Consider the following 15420-nt stretch of genomic DNA (forward strand, 5'->3'; position numbering starts at 1 on the left):
AGTTTATAAATACTTAAAAATAGAACTTATCTCTTCAAATGTTACATTTTGTCATATTGGTGTAAGTTCTTCTTGGTTTATTTTTCTCTTTTTTTTACTCTTGGGAGAATTGGTAGTGAAAAGCTTCAAGAAATCCGAAGCTTTCAGAATAACCCTAGACATAAAATCAGTTATTTTCCTTTCCCCTTGGAAATCCCCTCTTAATCTTGGTATAGGTATTAAACGTATACAATGAAAGTATGAAATTGAAAGTCACTCAGTTGTGTCCAACTCTTTGTGACCCCATGGACTGCACAGTCCATGGAATTCTGAAGGCCAGAAAACTCGATCGGGTAGCCTTTTCCTTCTCCAGGGAATCTTCCCAACCCAGGGATCGAACCCAGATATCAGTCCTAATTTTATCCAGTTATTTTTCCCTTTAAAAGGTGCTTCCTGGGTGAGTTGGGGTTTGGTCAAAGGTGCTGAGTTTACTGGCAAAGCCATCCAGAAAGGAGCATCTAAACTTCGAGAACGGATTCAACCAGAAGAAAAGCCTGTGGAAGTTAGTCCAGCTGTGACCAAGGGACTTTACATGGCAAAGCAGGCGACTGGAGGAGCAGCCAAAGTCAGTCAGTTTCTGGGTAAAGTGACTTTAGATTCCTTTACTACTTTTTACTTAAACTAAAAATCTTCTTTTAGTCCAGATTAATCTAATCTCATTTAGATGGTTAAACTTTGAGGGTAAAGAATTCGCACAAAGCAGTTTTACGTTGCTACTTGTGGTGGGATCTGTAGATCAGCAGCACCCACCTGACAGTCTTAGAAGTACGTCAGGCACTGACACACCTACTGATTGGGTATTTCCAGTTCACAGGCTGTCTCAGTGATTCTTACTTGCTTATTAAAGCTTGAGAAGCACTGGTTAAAGGTTACTTTGATGGGTTGGAGAGCGGAGCGTCTGTGCCTTTGAAAGGGAATGTATTTGCCAAGTGTATTTACCATCCTGGAGTATGACACATGCTTTGAAGGACAAGTCACTGCATTTGAATCAGATTTTTGGTGTGTTTACTTTTATGTACACTTAAATACTTTATTACTATTTCAGTTGAGTATTTGCTGATAGGGAGAAAAAGTACAAATTCGCTTAGCTGGAAAACATGATAGTTGGATCTACCAGTCTTGCATTGCAAATGGAAAAGGTGAATGATTGTCTTCTAAGCAAAGCGATGAAACATTATATTTAAGACGCAGAGTTGGTGATGGACAGGGAGGCCTGGTATGCTGTGATTCATGGGCTCGCAGAGTCAGATGGGACTGAACGACTGAACTGAACTGAACTGAAGCTCTGCAAACACATCCTTAAACCAAACAATAGCCTTTGTTTAAAAAAATAACCAGCCTTGTTTTCATCCTTTTAAAATAGGAATGGTAACATTATACAATGAAACAACTTTAGATACTCATGAAAGAATTTTGCTTAGTGAGAATGGTAAAATCAAGGGGAAAATACATGTTTTTCTAAGTTTTTTTTCTTTTAAATGGTTATATTAGTTGATGGAGTTTGTACTGTGGCAAATTGTGTTGGAAAGGAATTAGCTCCACACGTCAAGAAGCACGGAAGCAAACTTGTTCCAGAATCTCTTAAAAAAGACCGAAATGGAAAATCTACCCTGGATGGCGCTATGGTTGTAGCAGCAAGTAGTGTTCAAGGTAACATAAAACTCTGAAAACTTAGGAAGGTCTGTTTGCCAAGGGTTGGTTTTACTTACTTTTGAATGTATTTTCAGGATTCTCAACTGTCTGGCAAGCATTGGAATGTGCAGCTAAATGCATTGTTAACAATGTTTCAGCAGAAACTGTACAAACTGTCAGATACAAGTAAGTTGAATTTTATCATTTTAATAATGAGATCTCTTATAGCATTTGTTAAACTCTGGGGATAATTAAAATGATTGTATAGCTACTTTTTTTATTAAATATCTGATAAAACAGTTTTTTTTTTACTTGCTATTTCTAAATAGAAGAATAAAGATTCTAGAAATCAGTAGTATTGCTGTGACTTTGCCTTGTATTACTAATTGTTGTATTTGTTCATCATCAATGGAAAGAATAGATTCACATTATTTTTAATGCCTGGAGTTTCTATATGCCTTCATGTTCTTGTCTGTGATTTTGGTGGGGAAAAGTTGAATTATATTTAAAGTATTACACTTTGTTAGTACTAGCCCCTTCTATATACAAAGAATATTAAATTTTCACATCTTATTTGAATGTACCACTGTGCATAGGTATTGGAACAGACAGATGGTGTGACATGCCATTAAGAAATGAACAAACATAAAACTGAATTATTTATCCAAGTTCATCTGATAAGTGGTATTAAAGATGAGACTTAAAAATAGGATTTTAGCTTTTTATTCTGTCTTTATAAGTACTAGAAGGCTAAACTCAAATTTAGTATGAAGGACTTGAGTTGCTTTTTTTAACTTTGAGTTTGTTTAGATCTTAATAGTTAATGTTTATTTAGAAGGAAAAATTAATCGTGTTCTCAGCCGTTGGTTATGTGTTAATTATTTACTCACTGACAGCGTTCGAGTTCATACTTCTGCATCAGACATTGTGTTCAGTGCTTTCCATATGTAGTGTTTAATTTTTAATGCTGTTATCTCCATTTTATAAATGAAGAAACCAAAACCATAGAGCATTAAACACCTGATTAAGAATTGCACCCTAGTAAGTGGTAGAGCTGAGATGTAAGCCAGGTCTTTGTCATGCAGTGTCAGGGAACAGTGCTGGGCCACCGCTCTCCTTGGTGGGATATCTGTGTGAGTTTAGTATCTGGAATTCTTTTCCAGCACTACATCAATATGTTTAGACTCCCTCCCATCATAGTAAATTAGCTAACTAGTAAATTACTAACTTAATTTCCAGCCTAAGTTGGTTTGGTCTGCTCAGTCCAGGGCAAACATACCTTTGAGTAAAAGTAACATGGCATGTCATCAAGGAGGGTCAGTTTTACCAGAGGATTTGGAAAAGCAGATGCAGAGTAGATCTGAAATTTTGATGGAAATGTAAAATCCAAGTCTCCCAGCTGACTTCTTGCCACTCTTGGCATTGACCTCTAATATAATACTCTTTTTGTTATGCCTTTTAGGTTACTTTTAATGGATTAGTCATCATTAGAAAAAATGGCTTCTTTTTTTGTTGCAAGCGAAGGAGAAACTGACAGGTGTCTTTTAGACCAAAAGTGGATTATTTTTAGATTATTATGTGCTAGCATGGCTAAGTAGGTGATCACATGAGTAAGTAGGAATTGCTTTATTGGATTTGTCCATTTCCTACTCCTTTAAAAAAAAAAAAAAATGTACCTAAGTACTTGAATTAAGTTGAGTCTTTTAAAAAGTTCGAAATTCACCTAACTAGGAAGTACAAGGTTTTGGTGTAGATTTTGTATTTCTTGTCCTTAGTGAGGAGAACTTAATGTGATATTAGAGTATTTTTACTGTGATTTGGAGCTAATTTATTTCTGTTATGGTGTATATTGCTAGTTTTATCCTTTCCTCCAAAGATTCAGTTCTTTTTTTCAGAAAAGAAGCAGGTGAGGATTTAGTTAATTAGATTTGTATTTCCAATTATCAGGATACCTTAGTGTTAGCAGTAACTTAATTAGAAACTTGGAAAGATGGAAGGGACAGTGGGAAATAACAGGTTTTGTCCAAGTAATACTGTTTTCTCACTTAAGAATAATCTTGCCCAGAAGTAGAAATTGCCTTTTAGGAGAAGAAACTGCAGGTATTAAACCAGTAATAATTCAATCATATTTATCACTGAAGAATTGGAAAATCTAGTTCTGCCATTTAGTTTAGCTCTCCATAATTGACATAAATTTATGTTTGTTTACATTTATGAATTTACACCTGTTTACACTATGAAAGCTATTTGATACATGGAACATTTGTATTTTTCTACTCTAATCCAACTGATGATGGTATAATGAAGAAAACTTAATATTTTTTGAACATGTGTATTCTTATTGCCTATGAGAAATTACTTTCCCAAGTAGTTGTTTCAAGTCTGCATTAATTATTTGCACTATGCCTAAGAGAAAAATGTTACATAAATTTCCATATCAGGTTTCTTGTAATATAAACAAATACAAAGAATTACTTTTTTAAAAAATTTAGGTATATTTAAAGGCAGGTTGTATTAGATAAGTATATTCTCCATGCCTTTTATGGTTTTGATTCTGATTCAGGACTGTGTTCATTCATTATGAATGACTTACCTAATGACCTGCTGCTATTGCTGCTAAGTCGCTTCAGTCGTGTCCGACTCTGTGTGACCCCGTAGAAGGCAGCCCACCAGCTCCCTTGTCTCTGGGATTCTCCAGGCAAAAACACTGGAGTAGGTTGCCATTTCCTTCTCCAATGCATGAAAGTGAAAAGTGAAAGTGAAGTCACTCAGTCATGTCCGACTCTTAGCGACCCCATGGACTGCAGCCCACCAGGCTCCTCTGTCCATGGGGTTTTCCAGGCAAGAGTACTGGAGTGGGGTGCCATTGCCTTCTCCAACCTAATGACCTATATAATTAAATACACTCCTACTAATTTTTTGAGGTAAATGTATAAGAAAAATTTGTTAAGACTTTATTTTTTGTCAGTTATATTACTACTACATTTGTTATATAAATTTAGGAGCAAGAAGACCTACAGGAATAAGGAAAAAGCAATTGAGTAACTTTAAATCTACTATACCTAATTGCAGTATAGTATCTATTAAATAATTCATCACTCTTCTACATAGCTTCTAACTTTCACCTTTAAGTTCCTTTTTTCCACTTTAAATTGTTTAGAGGAAAATAATATAACTTTAGTAAGTTAGGTACATTTTTGTTTCCCCTTCAGTAATATTTTATCTTAGAACATATATTTGTGAAGAATAAGCTTAGTAAAAATATTTTCCTGTAGCAAATTAACTCTTTTAAGGTGTAATATTTAACTGATTTATTTAGTAAATTTTAATTAAAGTTTCCCTTAAATTTTCACTGGGTGAAGGGACAAATTCAAATCCATTTGAGGGTATCCCCTTTAGCAGATGTCATATTATACATAAAACTCTATATCACATCTACTCAGGAGTTGTGTAGGATCAGTCTTGTCTTTTCAATATGGTAACTGTATAAATATTTAAATATCATTATGTCTTTCGCTTGTTTTTTCTTTTCTACTAAATACTCCCAGTTTAACAATTCCATATATAGTATGGTTTCCAGATCTTTCCTTCATGAATGTTGTTCTCAAAATATGGAACCCAGAGTTGAATCTAATATTCTAGAGGTATCGTAACCAGCTTGAATACAGTGGGGTTGTCTCCCTTGTCTTGGTCATATTTAGCATGTGATAAATATGGAATAGAAGACAAAGGGTATGTCTTTATAGTAGCTGTTACTTTATTGACCCATATCAAACTTGTTTTTCTTAACTGAATTATAATTGCTTTACAATCTGAACCTTTGCCTTATTTTTAGATAGTTGATGTTTGTACCTAAATAAAAACTTTACATTTATTCTGGCTTAATTGTACTTCGTTGATTTTGATTTTGACTCATCATTAATTCTGTCTTATCATTTTGGCTTCAGATTTTGATGTGTGCCATGTTAGCCTTACATTTTGAGTTACCTGTAGGTTGAAAGATGTGTTCTTTCGTACGTCTTGAGATTTTTTCCACAGGTGTTTGTGTGTGTGTGTGGATAAAGTCAAATCACATGCTTACTGTAGCCTTTCTTCCTGATTGATTTTTATCCAAGATTTAATACTTACTGAGACTAGTGGGTCAGCTGTCTACACATCTCCTAACAGTATTGTCATTTCCCACCTTTCAGTTTTGTCTTACAGATACTTCTTAGGGTGGTTGTCTTCCACACTCATTTCTTAAATATTGGTTCTGTCTACCTATGGTTTTACTCTATACTCCCTTTTCTGCTCTTTGTGGATATCACACACACACACACCATCACTACCCCCTCCCCCCCACCCCGTGGCCACAATTATCACCTATATCTCAGCAACTCTTAAATCTATATTTCCTCTTAACTTTTAATCTACAGGCTCATACATCCCAACTGCATACCACTGCAGCCATTCAGTCCACAAGTCTTTTTTTTTTAATCCCTTTAGCTCCAGCCTCATTAACATTACCTTAGAATAGATTTTCATCATTTTTCATCCAGCTCAAAGCTTGTTTCCTAACTGGTTCCTCAGTCTTAAACCCTTACAGTTCACAATGCAGCCTGTGATAGATCCATCTGAAATGCAGATTTGGTCATACCATTCCTACTGATTTCAAGATAAAGTTTAAACTCCTTAGCTTCACCTATAAGGTTGCTTATAACCCATCTGTATTTGAGAACTATTAAGAAGATATTTCTGTTTTAAATATTTAAGGTTAACATTTTTAAGAATAATTTTGAAGGTTGCATGTAAATTGAATTTTAGGCAGATTTATTAGAAAGTTGTGATGATATTTTGCTATAATGAGTAAAATCTGGAATCACTGCCAGGGTGCTATTTTGCTATATGTTACTGAATACACTGGAGAAATTCCTGAAAAGTCTCATTCAAGTTGACATCTGAATCCCATTGACTTATTTAGAGCATTCTTTATATTCATGTTTTATTTTTGTTAAATTGGTAGTATTCAGTATATAAAATGTAATTCAATTAGCTAATTATAGTTAACTTTTTTAAAAGGAAGAATAAAAAATAAGCTTTTTTTGTGTGTGTGCCAGAGATAGGCTTTCTAGGAGTCTTTAACAATGTAGTTTGAGTCTGAATAAAGAGAAGAACTGAACAGTTATTAAGGCAAGAGAGGAGAAAGGGATGTCTGCCAGGAATCCTGGCTCCTGGGCATGTTGAGAAGCAGAGGTGGTGAGTGAGGAGATATTTAAAAAATAAACACAACTTCTGAAAAACTGTTCTTAGGGTCTTTAAAAATATCTTTAGTCCTGTGGAATTTTCAAAGTGCTTTCACATACATATCTCATAAGATAAAGGAGAGAAAATTTTATGAGGTACAAAGAGGTGGGGACTTCACCTGGGTCACATGGCTAATTGTTGGCCCATTTGATATTAGAATCTTAATTTTCTGACTCCCAGTTTAGTAGTTTTCTCCAAACACTAACATGGCCACATTCTTCAGTCATCATGTCACTTGACTGCAGTTAACCCAGGCCTGGAGAGAGAAGCCCTGAGAGGGACCTGCTCAACCAAGAGTTTTGGGCACCCTTCCAGTGCCGAAACTGCCTCCGCCCCTTTCTTCTCATTGAGCCTGAGCCATTGCCACGTGATGACTGTATTTGTGACTGAGGCTTAATTGAGTGTGAGAAGGCCCCATATGTTTTGCAACATCAGCAATTCTGTGGAATTACGAGGGGTTGCAAAGCAGCAGGGACTGGCAGAAAGCAGTCAGGAGCTTTTCCATTGGGTGACTGTTGCGAAAGCCCCAATCAAGAGTGGTATAGACATAAGGTTTGACAGATTGTAGGCTCTGCTGTGCTCTGGTTCTGATTAACATTCTGAATGAAATATTCAGAAGAATTATAAGATTATTGCATATTTTTAGCACTGAAGTTGGAATAAAACAGAAAACATGAATAAACCAATAGGGTCACAAACCACAGAAGGCCAGGCTAGTAGTAATAGAGGACTTGTTAATTTGGAGGTCTGATCCAGTACAAGAAAAAATGTCCAGATACTGGTCACAGAGCATCTAGGAAACTTCAGTATGTTCTGGAAAAAAGACTGTAAAATTTTGCCTTTTTGTTTTAGTTTGTTGTTTAAGCAGTCCTCTATTTGGGGAAACCTGTGGACAGGATCCCTGGACTGCAAGGAGATCCAACCAGTCCATTCTGAAGGAGATCAGCCCTGGGATTTCTTTGGAAGGAATGATGCTAAAGCTGAAACTCCAATACTTTGGCCACCTCATGCAAAGAGTTGACTCATTGGAAAAGACTGATGCTGGGAGGGATTGAGGGCAGGAGGAGAAGGGGACGACAGAGGATGAGATGGCTGGATGGCATCACTGACTCGATAGACGTGAGTCTGAGTGAACTTCGGGAGTTGGTGATGGACAGGGAGGCCTGGCGTGCTGCGATTCATGGGGTCACAAAGAGTTGGACATGACTGAGTGACTGAACTGAACTGAACTGATGGACCGGAAAAGGTTTTAAAGCCTGGTACTTAGAAAAAGGTAAAGAGTAAAACAGAAAGTAGAATAAGGTTTAGTGTCCTTGTATACACCTCAAGTTGTATTTTCTTATGGAAATGGTATTAAACACCATCAATTGTATTGATTATGGTCAGGAATAACTGCTTTGTGTGATGTTTTACAATTTCCCAAGTCCTTTGCTCTACTTGAGAACCCAGGAAACTCTTAGATGGCTAGGGCAGGGCTCACTTATTTTATTCATTCAACACATATTAGGTATTAGACACTGTTCTAAGTACTTAAGATACATTAATGAATAAAGCAAAGAGATCCTTTTATAATGGGGTTTATATTCTAGTGGGACAAACACGCAAAAGAAAAACAGTGGGCGTTTTTGTTTTGTTGTTTAGAAAGTTGTTCTGTAGTTGTCAGTTCAGTCGCTCAGTCATGTCCGACTCTTTGTGACTGTAGCACGCCAGTTTTCCCTGTCCATCAGCAGCTTGCAGAGCTTGCTCAAAACTCCTGTTCATTGAGTCGGTGATGCCATCCAGCCATTTCATTCTCTGTCATCCCCTTCTCCTACCTTCAATCTTTTGCAGCATCAGGGTCTTTTCCAGTGAGTCAGTTCTGTAGAAGAAACAGGCATTAAGTTAGAGAAGAAAGAGCTGTTAAGGGAGGATTGATTGGCTGTGGGATGAGGACATTAAAATAGATTAAATGCTAAGAGGCTTATAGCTGACTTGAAGAAGGTGAGGTAGTTAGCCATGTGGATACCTGGGAAGAGAATAGTCTACCTGGATACCAGCCAGTACAAAGGTCATGGGGCCACTACGTGTGTGCTTGGTGGGTTCAAAGAACAGCAGGAAGGCCAGTGAGTCTGCAGTGAGGTGGAGTGGAGTGAGAGAGAAAGTTGTAGAACCTGTTTAGAGACAAACTCAGATTCCAGTAGTTTGAAAGGCTTAACTAGAATCTAGTAAGTTAGAACTCAAAACCATTTATAGTGACCTATAGTTGTAAGACCAGGAGCTGACTGTGGCTCAGATAATGAACTCCTTATTGCCAAATTCAGACTTAAATTGAAGAAAGTAGGGAAAACCACTAGACCATTCAGGTATGACCAAAATCAAATCCCTTATGATTATACAGTTGAAGTGAGAAATAGATTTAAGGGACTAGATCTGATAGAGTGCCTGATGATCTATGGACAGAGGTTCATGACATTGTACAGGAGACGGGGATCAAGACCATCCCCATGGAAAAGAAATGCAAAAATGCAAAATGGCTGTCTGGGGAGGCTTTACAAATAGCTGTGAAAAGAAGGGAAGCCAAGAGCAAGGGAGAAAAGGAGATACAAGCATATGAATGCAGAGTTCCAAAGAATAGCAAGGAGAGATAAGAAGTCCTTCCACAGCGATCAATGGAAGGAAATAGAGGAAAATAATAGAGTGGGAAAGACTAAAGATCACTTCAAGAAAATTAGAGATAACAAGGGAACATTTCATGCTAAGATGGGCTCGATAAAGGACAGAAATGGTATGGACCTAAAAGAAGCAGAAGATACTAAGAAGTGGCAAGAATACACAGAAGAATTCTACAAAAAAGATCTTCACGACCCAGATAATCACGATGGTGTGATCACTCACCTAGAGCCAGACATCCTGGAATGTGAAGTCAAGTGGGCCTTAGAAAGCATCACTATGAACAAAGCTAGTGGAGGTGATGGAATTCCAGTGGAGCTATTTCAAATCCTGAAAGATGATGCTGTGAAAGTGCTGCACTCAATATGCCAGCAAATTTGGAAAACTCAGCAGTGGCCACAGGACTGGAAAAGATCAGTTTTCATTCCAATCCCAAAGAAAGGCAATGCCAAAGAATGCTCAAACTACCACACAGTTGCACTCATCTCACATGCTAGTAAAGTAATGCTCAAAATTCTCCAAGCCAGGCTTCAGCAATATGTGAACTGTGGACTTCCTGATGTTCGAGCTGGTTTTAGAAAAGGCAGAGGAACCAGAGATCAAATTGCCAACATCTGCTGGATCATGGAAAAAGCAAGAGAGTTCCAGAAAAACATCTATTTCTGCTTTATTGACTATGCCAAAGCCTTTGACTGTGTGGATCACAAGAATCTGTGGAAAATTCTGAAAGAGATGGGAATAGCAGACCACCTGACCTGCCTCGAGAAATCTGTATGCAGGTCAGGAAGCAACAGTTAGAACTGGACGTGGAACAACAGACTGGTTCCAAATAGGAAAAGGAGTACGTCAAGGCTGTATGTTGTCACCCTGCTTATTTAACTTCTATGCAGAGTGCATCATGAGAGACGTTGGGCTGGCAGAAGCACAAGCTGGAATCAAGACTGCCAGGAGAAATATCAATCACCTCAGATATGCAGATGACACCACCCTTATGGCAGAAAGTGAAGAGGAACTAAAAAGCCTCTTGATGAAAGTGAAAGAGGAGAGTGAAAAAGTTGGCTTACAGCTCAGCATTCAGAAAACGAAGATCATGGCATCTGGTCCCATCACTTCATGGCAGATAGATGGGGAAACAGTGGAAACAGTGTCAGACTTTATTTTTTGGGGCTCCAAAATCACTGCAGATGGTGACTGCAGCCATGAAATTAAAAGATGCTTATTCCTTGGAAAGTTATGACCAACCTAAATAACATATTCAAAAGCAGAGATATTACTTTGCCAACAGAGGTCTGTCTAGTCAAGGCTATGGTTTTTCCAGTGGTCATGTTTGAATGTGAGAGTTGGACTGTGAAGAAAGCTGAGTGCCAAAGAATTGATGCTTCTGAACTGTGGTGGTGAAGAAGACTCTTGAGAGTCCCTTGGACTGCAAGGAGATCCAACCAGTCCATCCTAAAGGAGATCAGTCCTGGGTGTTCACTGGGAGGACTGATGCTGAAGCTGAAACTCCAGTACTTTGGCCTCCTCATGCGAAGAGTTGACTCATTGGAAAACACCCTGATGCTGGGAAAGATTGAGGGCAGGAGGAGAAGGGGATGACAGAGGATGAGATGGCTGGATGGCATCACTGACTGGATGGACATGAGTTTGAGTGAACTCTGGGAGTTGGTGATGGACAGGGAGGCCTGGTGTGCTGCAATTCATGAGGTCGCAAAGCGTCAGACACGACTGAGCAACTGAACTGAACTGATAGTTGTTTCAGTTAAAATTTATATTTCCAGAAAGAGACTAAAAAGGAAATAATGTCTGATTAACAACCTTTATTAAAATTTACATTCTGTTCTTCAGCATAAACAGTCTTCATTGCATTAATCTCAGCCTCAGTTTATTTTCATATTATTTTTACTGAAGGAGAAAATAGTGTTGGCACAGTGTGATTTTATTTTTTACTGTTTTATGTTATTAATCAAATTGAAACATAATCTTTGATTTTGCTTCCAAGGATAACATACGAATCACGTGACCTGTTTAACGGTAATTCAGAAGACTTTGATTTATATTTGTAATTTTGTTGTGCTTTCTCTAATCTTTCTTTTAAAGATATGGACATACTGCAGGAGAAGCTACGCACAACGCAGTAGATTCTGCCATCAATGTTGGTGTAACTGCCTATAATATTGACAACATTGGCATCAAAGCAATGGTGAAGAAAACTGCAAAACAAACGGGACACACACTGCTCGAGGACTATAAAATCATTGATAATTCTAAGGGGGAAAATCCAGGAGGAGGAGCAAGTGCAAACCTGAAAGGGGAGAAAGATGAGCAGAAAGAGGGACCAGAGGAGAACGGGGCAAAGAAGAAAGATAAGTGATGGAGGTGCTGTGCATTGCCTATACCAAAGCCTTACAGACGGATGCAGTTTTGTTAAATATGCTAATGTAATCCTCACAGGCTAACCAGGATTTTAAAAATGTATTCATTCCTACAAAGTGACTATTTCATAAGCTTTATGTCATGTATTCTACTTCTGTGGAAAAGAATCGGTATTCTTGCATCTGATCTTTAGAAATATAGTTAACATTCTCTGTGAATTTATTTTTTTCTAAATGTGGCTAAAATATTTTTGCAGTTAAAATTAAGACTAATAATAGATGTGCTATAAACCTCATTAAACCTATTGTTAAACTATTTTTGTATTTGCTGTCTTTCAGAAAATGAAGTGGGAAATTATTATATATATTCACATATACATAAAATTGGCAGTTAGTAACCTTAGTTCTGTGTGTACTGGGAAGGAATGACTTAAAATGTTTCCTCTTTTTGCACTAATTGTGGATTTTGTTTTAGGGTGCTTGTCAGAATTGTCAGTATGTAAGCTAAACAAAAACTGTGATCCTAAATGAAAAGAATTCTTGCATAACATTTAAAAGACTTTTTCAAAACAAGGAATAGACTAATCATGAAAATTAAAATGAGTTGCTATAAAATAATTTGATAGCTTATCTCTGTTAGAAAATGGGACAGTCTTTTTGATTTTAAATGATTACAAACAGATTTTTAAGTCTTCTAGAATTAAGTCTTCTAGATTTATCCTGTTACTGATCTATTAGGAGCCTAGGAAATTTGGGACTGTGGTTGGTATTGTAACAATTCAAAGTGATTATTATCAGTTCAGTTAGACAAAAATGTAATCCCTTCTATTGTAAGTTTTTCCAAAAGGCTAACATTTAGTGAAAACTAAAATATAAACAGTTGTGTTAATGTATGAAAAATTTTTATTTTGGGATTCAGTGATTAAAATTGTATATACTAAAAAACCAATGAATTAAATTATTAGAAAGATTTTTTCATAATTCAGGTAAAGAATGTGAAGACTTTAGGCATTTTTCCATCGACGATGGCATAATGGTGTCTACTTTGGTAGAAGACAGGATATTCACAGACCTGTAAGCTACAAACGTAATTAAAATAGCTAATGGCATTTTATTTTTGTTTCTTGATTTTAAAAGATGGTTTTCATACTATAGTCCTTCCTGATATTTCTGAATCTCCAATTGCTATTTACTTCCTTAGACTTTGAAACTAAAGAGTGCACTTTGTGAATAAACTGTCTTTGATTTCCTTGGCCTCAAATGTATTCATGGGCTTGTATTTCAGAAACACAGAATTGGAGCCTTTTCCTGGGGCCAAGGATAATGTTCTAGTTGAAATGGAAATAAAGTTGAATTAGTAAGTAGCTTTCAGTCAGTCTCTGCCTTATTTAAGAAATGGAATGACAATTAATGGAGCCTGAAGTTTAAAAAATTATCTTAAAGCAGAGGTCAGCAAAGCTGGATTGTCAACAGAAACCTAGTTGTCCCTTTAGCTTCATTCTATACTGTTCACTTGTTTGTGGGTTGCTCTTTCAGATAAACAGCCATTTTTAAATTAAGGCTTTTGAACCAAAACCACACTGATGACAGGATTCAGTCTGTAACTGTGTAAGTGGGGTGGAAATTAAAGTGCTGAGAGTTGCAAACTGAAGGGTGAAGAAAGACTTGACGGTGGAAAGATTACCTTTTTAGTCAGAGTCAGTAGACAGGTGTGACTAGTAAGCCTGGGTGAAGCAAGGGGAAAAGTAGATGGTGTCACACCCAAGATGGCGTATCAGAGGAGTGGGTTTTTACATGAAGATGGAAGCGTGTAGTGATGCTGGAAGCAGCATTAGAGGCAGAGAGGATTCCTGACTCTCCTGACCCAAAGGAGCAGGAGTTCTATAGACAAACTAGAGAATAAACCCATCAGTTCTTAGCTTTTGACATTTCAAAAGCTATGATTTATGTGTGAATCAGATTTGGGAAAATATGTGACTATCTCTCTAGCAGCCAGCTCACTCTCATCCCCACCTCCCCAGTCTATGAGAGAACTAAGAACAGTGGCTGAGGACCAAGAAGAGGAGCCACCGAGACAGAACAGACACTGGTGAGTGTCTGAGAGGTGACCTGCACCTTGCTCCCCACCTGCCGCAGGCTGGGCACAGAAGTTAGGAGTGCAGAATTTGCCATACCATGTGAATATTGACATGCTGTGAGGAGAGTTCTTTTGCACTTTCCAGTTAAACTGTAGATTCTTTGAAGGCAGTGAACCTACTTGGTATCTTACACATCACTTTGTATAAAATAAGCCCTCAATTGCATTTAATTGAATTGATGCCTTAAAATGCTGCCAATTATCTTTGGCCCACAACTCAGGGCGGTTCTTTTGGACACTAAATACCCTATCCGTCTAACATGCCACCACATCACGTTCTGTTTAATCAATTCAATCCAAAACTTACAGCACTGGCCCTCTTAACACCTGTGAACCACACTGGGCGACCCAGCCCGGCGGGCGCCGCCCTGTGACGTCACAAGGAGGAGCCTGGCCGCAACCGTGAGGCCGTTCCCTCCACAACGGCTGTGAGAGCCCCCCATCACCCGACTTCTGAGTGTCCCCTCAGGTCTAGTGTTGTCAGCTCTGTGAGGGCAAGGCGTGGGTGGCCTCTGAATTGACTCTATTTTGGAAGGAAGAGGCGACAACTTCGACGATGTGAGCACCGACCGTCTTAAATTGGAGTTACCGGAAGAAATGCACCTGAGGTGAGTTGGGGACCGGCGCGCGCTCCCGCCGGGTGTGGGGGTCACGGCCACGCCGCCAACGCGAAGGCCGGCGTCTGTGGGGGTCCAGGGCTCAAGGTCGAAGCCCCTGAGGCCGATGTGACAGCTGCAGGGTCACTGATACCCGGGCAGAGCTGGTGCCATCTGAAAACAGTATAGATTCATTGACCTCGTACATTTGGCGTCAAAGAGGCAGGTTTCGAACTGCCTTCAGGATCAAGTCAAATGGCGTGTGCTGTGTGCATATGCTCTAATACTAAAATGTGTGTGCGCTTTTGATGGTCCAGTAGCTTCAGGGTTTCTGTTTCGGGTGCCAGACATTTTGTTCAGTTACTGTACTGCTGTTTCATCCCTTGAGAAGCACTTAAGAATTGGTGACATTTTGTAAAAATGAAGCCCCTCCTATATATATACTTCTTAAAGTACCCCATACAAGTATTCTTACTAAAACTTTGGAACATTTTAAGCAGTTTTTGTTTTGTTTTGTTTTTTAAGGTTCCCCTGTCCCCACCAGTAGGCCACAGGAGGGTAGACTCGCCTGTGTGGAAGCAGTGGTCTTTATAGCTTCCTTTGATTTCCTCTCTTAACAGCTCCAAACACACTCTTTTAGTTGCTCAGGCATTTCTTGGTCTGATAATAAGCTGTAAGCCCTCTGAGGACGGGTTCTGTAGTCCGTGAAACA

General features: G+C 38.3%; 1 protein-coding gene across 2 annotated transcripts in view; it reads left to right on the plus strand.

Moving 5' to 3' along the window:
- SPART (spartin) overlaps nt 1-13167 on the plus strand; it is a 36294-nt gene extending 23127 nt beyond the window's left edge. For both annotated transcript variants that reach the window (XM_068984342.1, XM_068984344.1), the window contains exons 6-9: nt 426-620; nt 1531-1689; nt 1767-1857; nt 11701-13167. In XM_068984342.1, the coding sequence (XP_068840443.1) occupies nt 426-620; nt 1531-1689; nt 1767-1857; nt 11701-11974 (719 nt within the window). In that variant the 3' untranslated portion in view covers nt 11975-13167. The remainder of the gene's footprint in view (nt 1-425; nt 621-1530; nt 1690-1766; nt 1858-11700) is intronic.
- The last annotated feature ends 2253 nt before the right edge of the window (nt 13168-15420 follow it).

This window comes from Capricornis sumatraensis, chromosome 12 (genome assembly GCF_032405125.1).
Source record: "Capricornis sumatraensis isolate serow.1 chromosome 12, serow.2, whole genome shotgun sequence".
Lineage (NCBI taxonomy): Eukaryota > Metazoa > Chordata > Mammalia > Artiodactyla > Bovidae > Capricornis > Capricornis sumatraensis.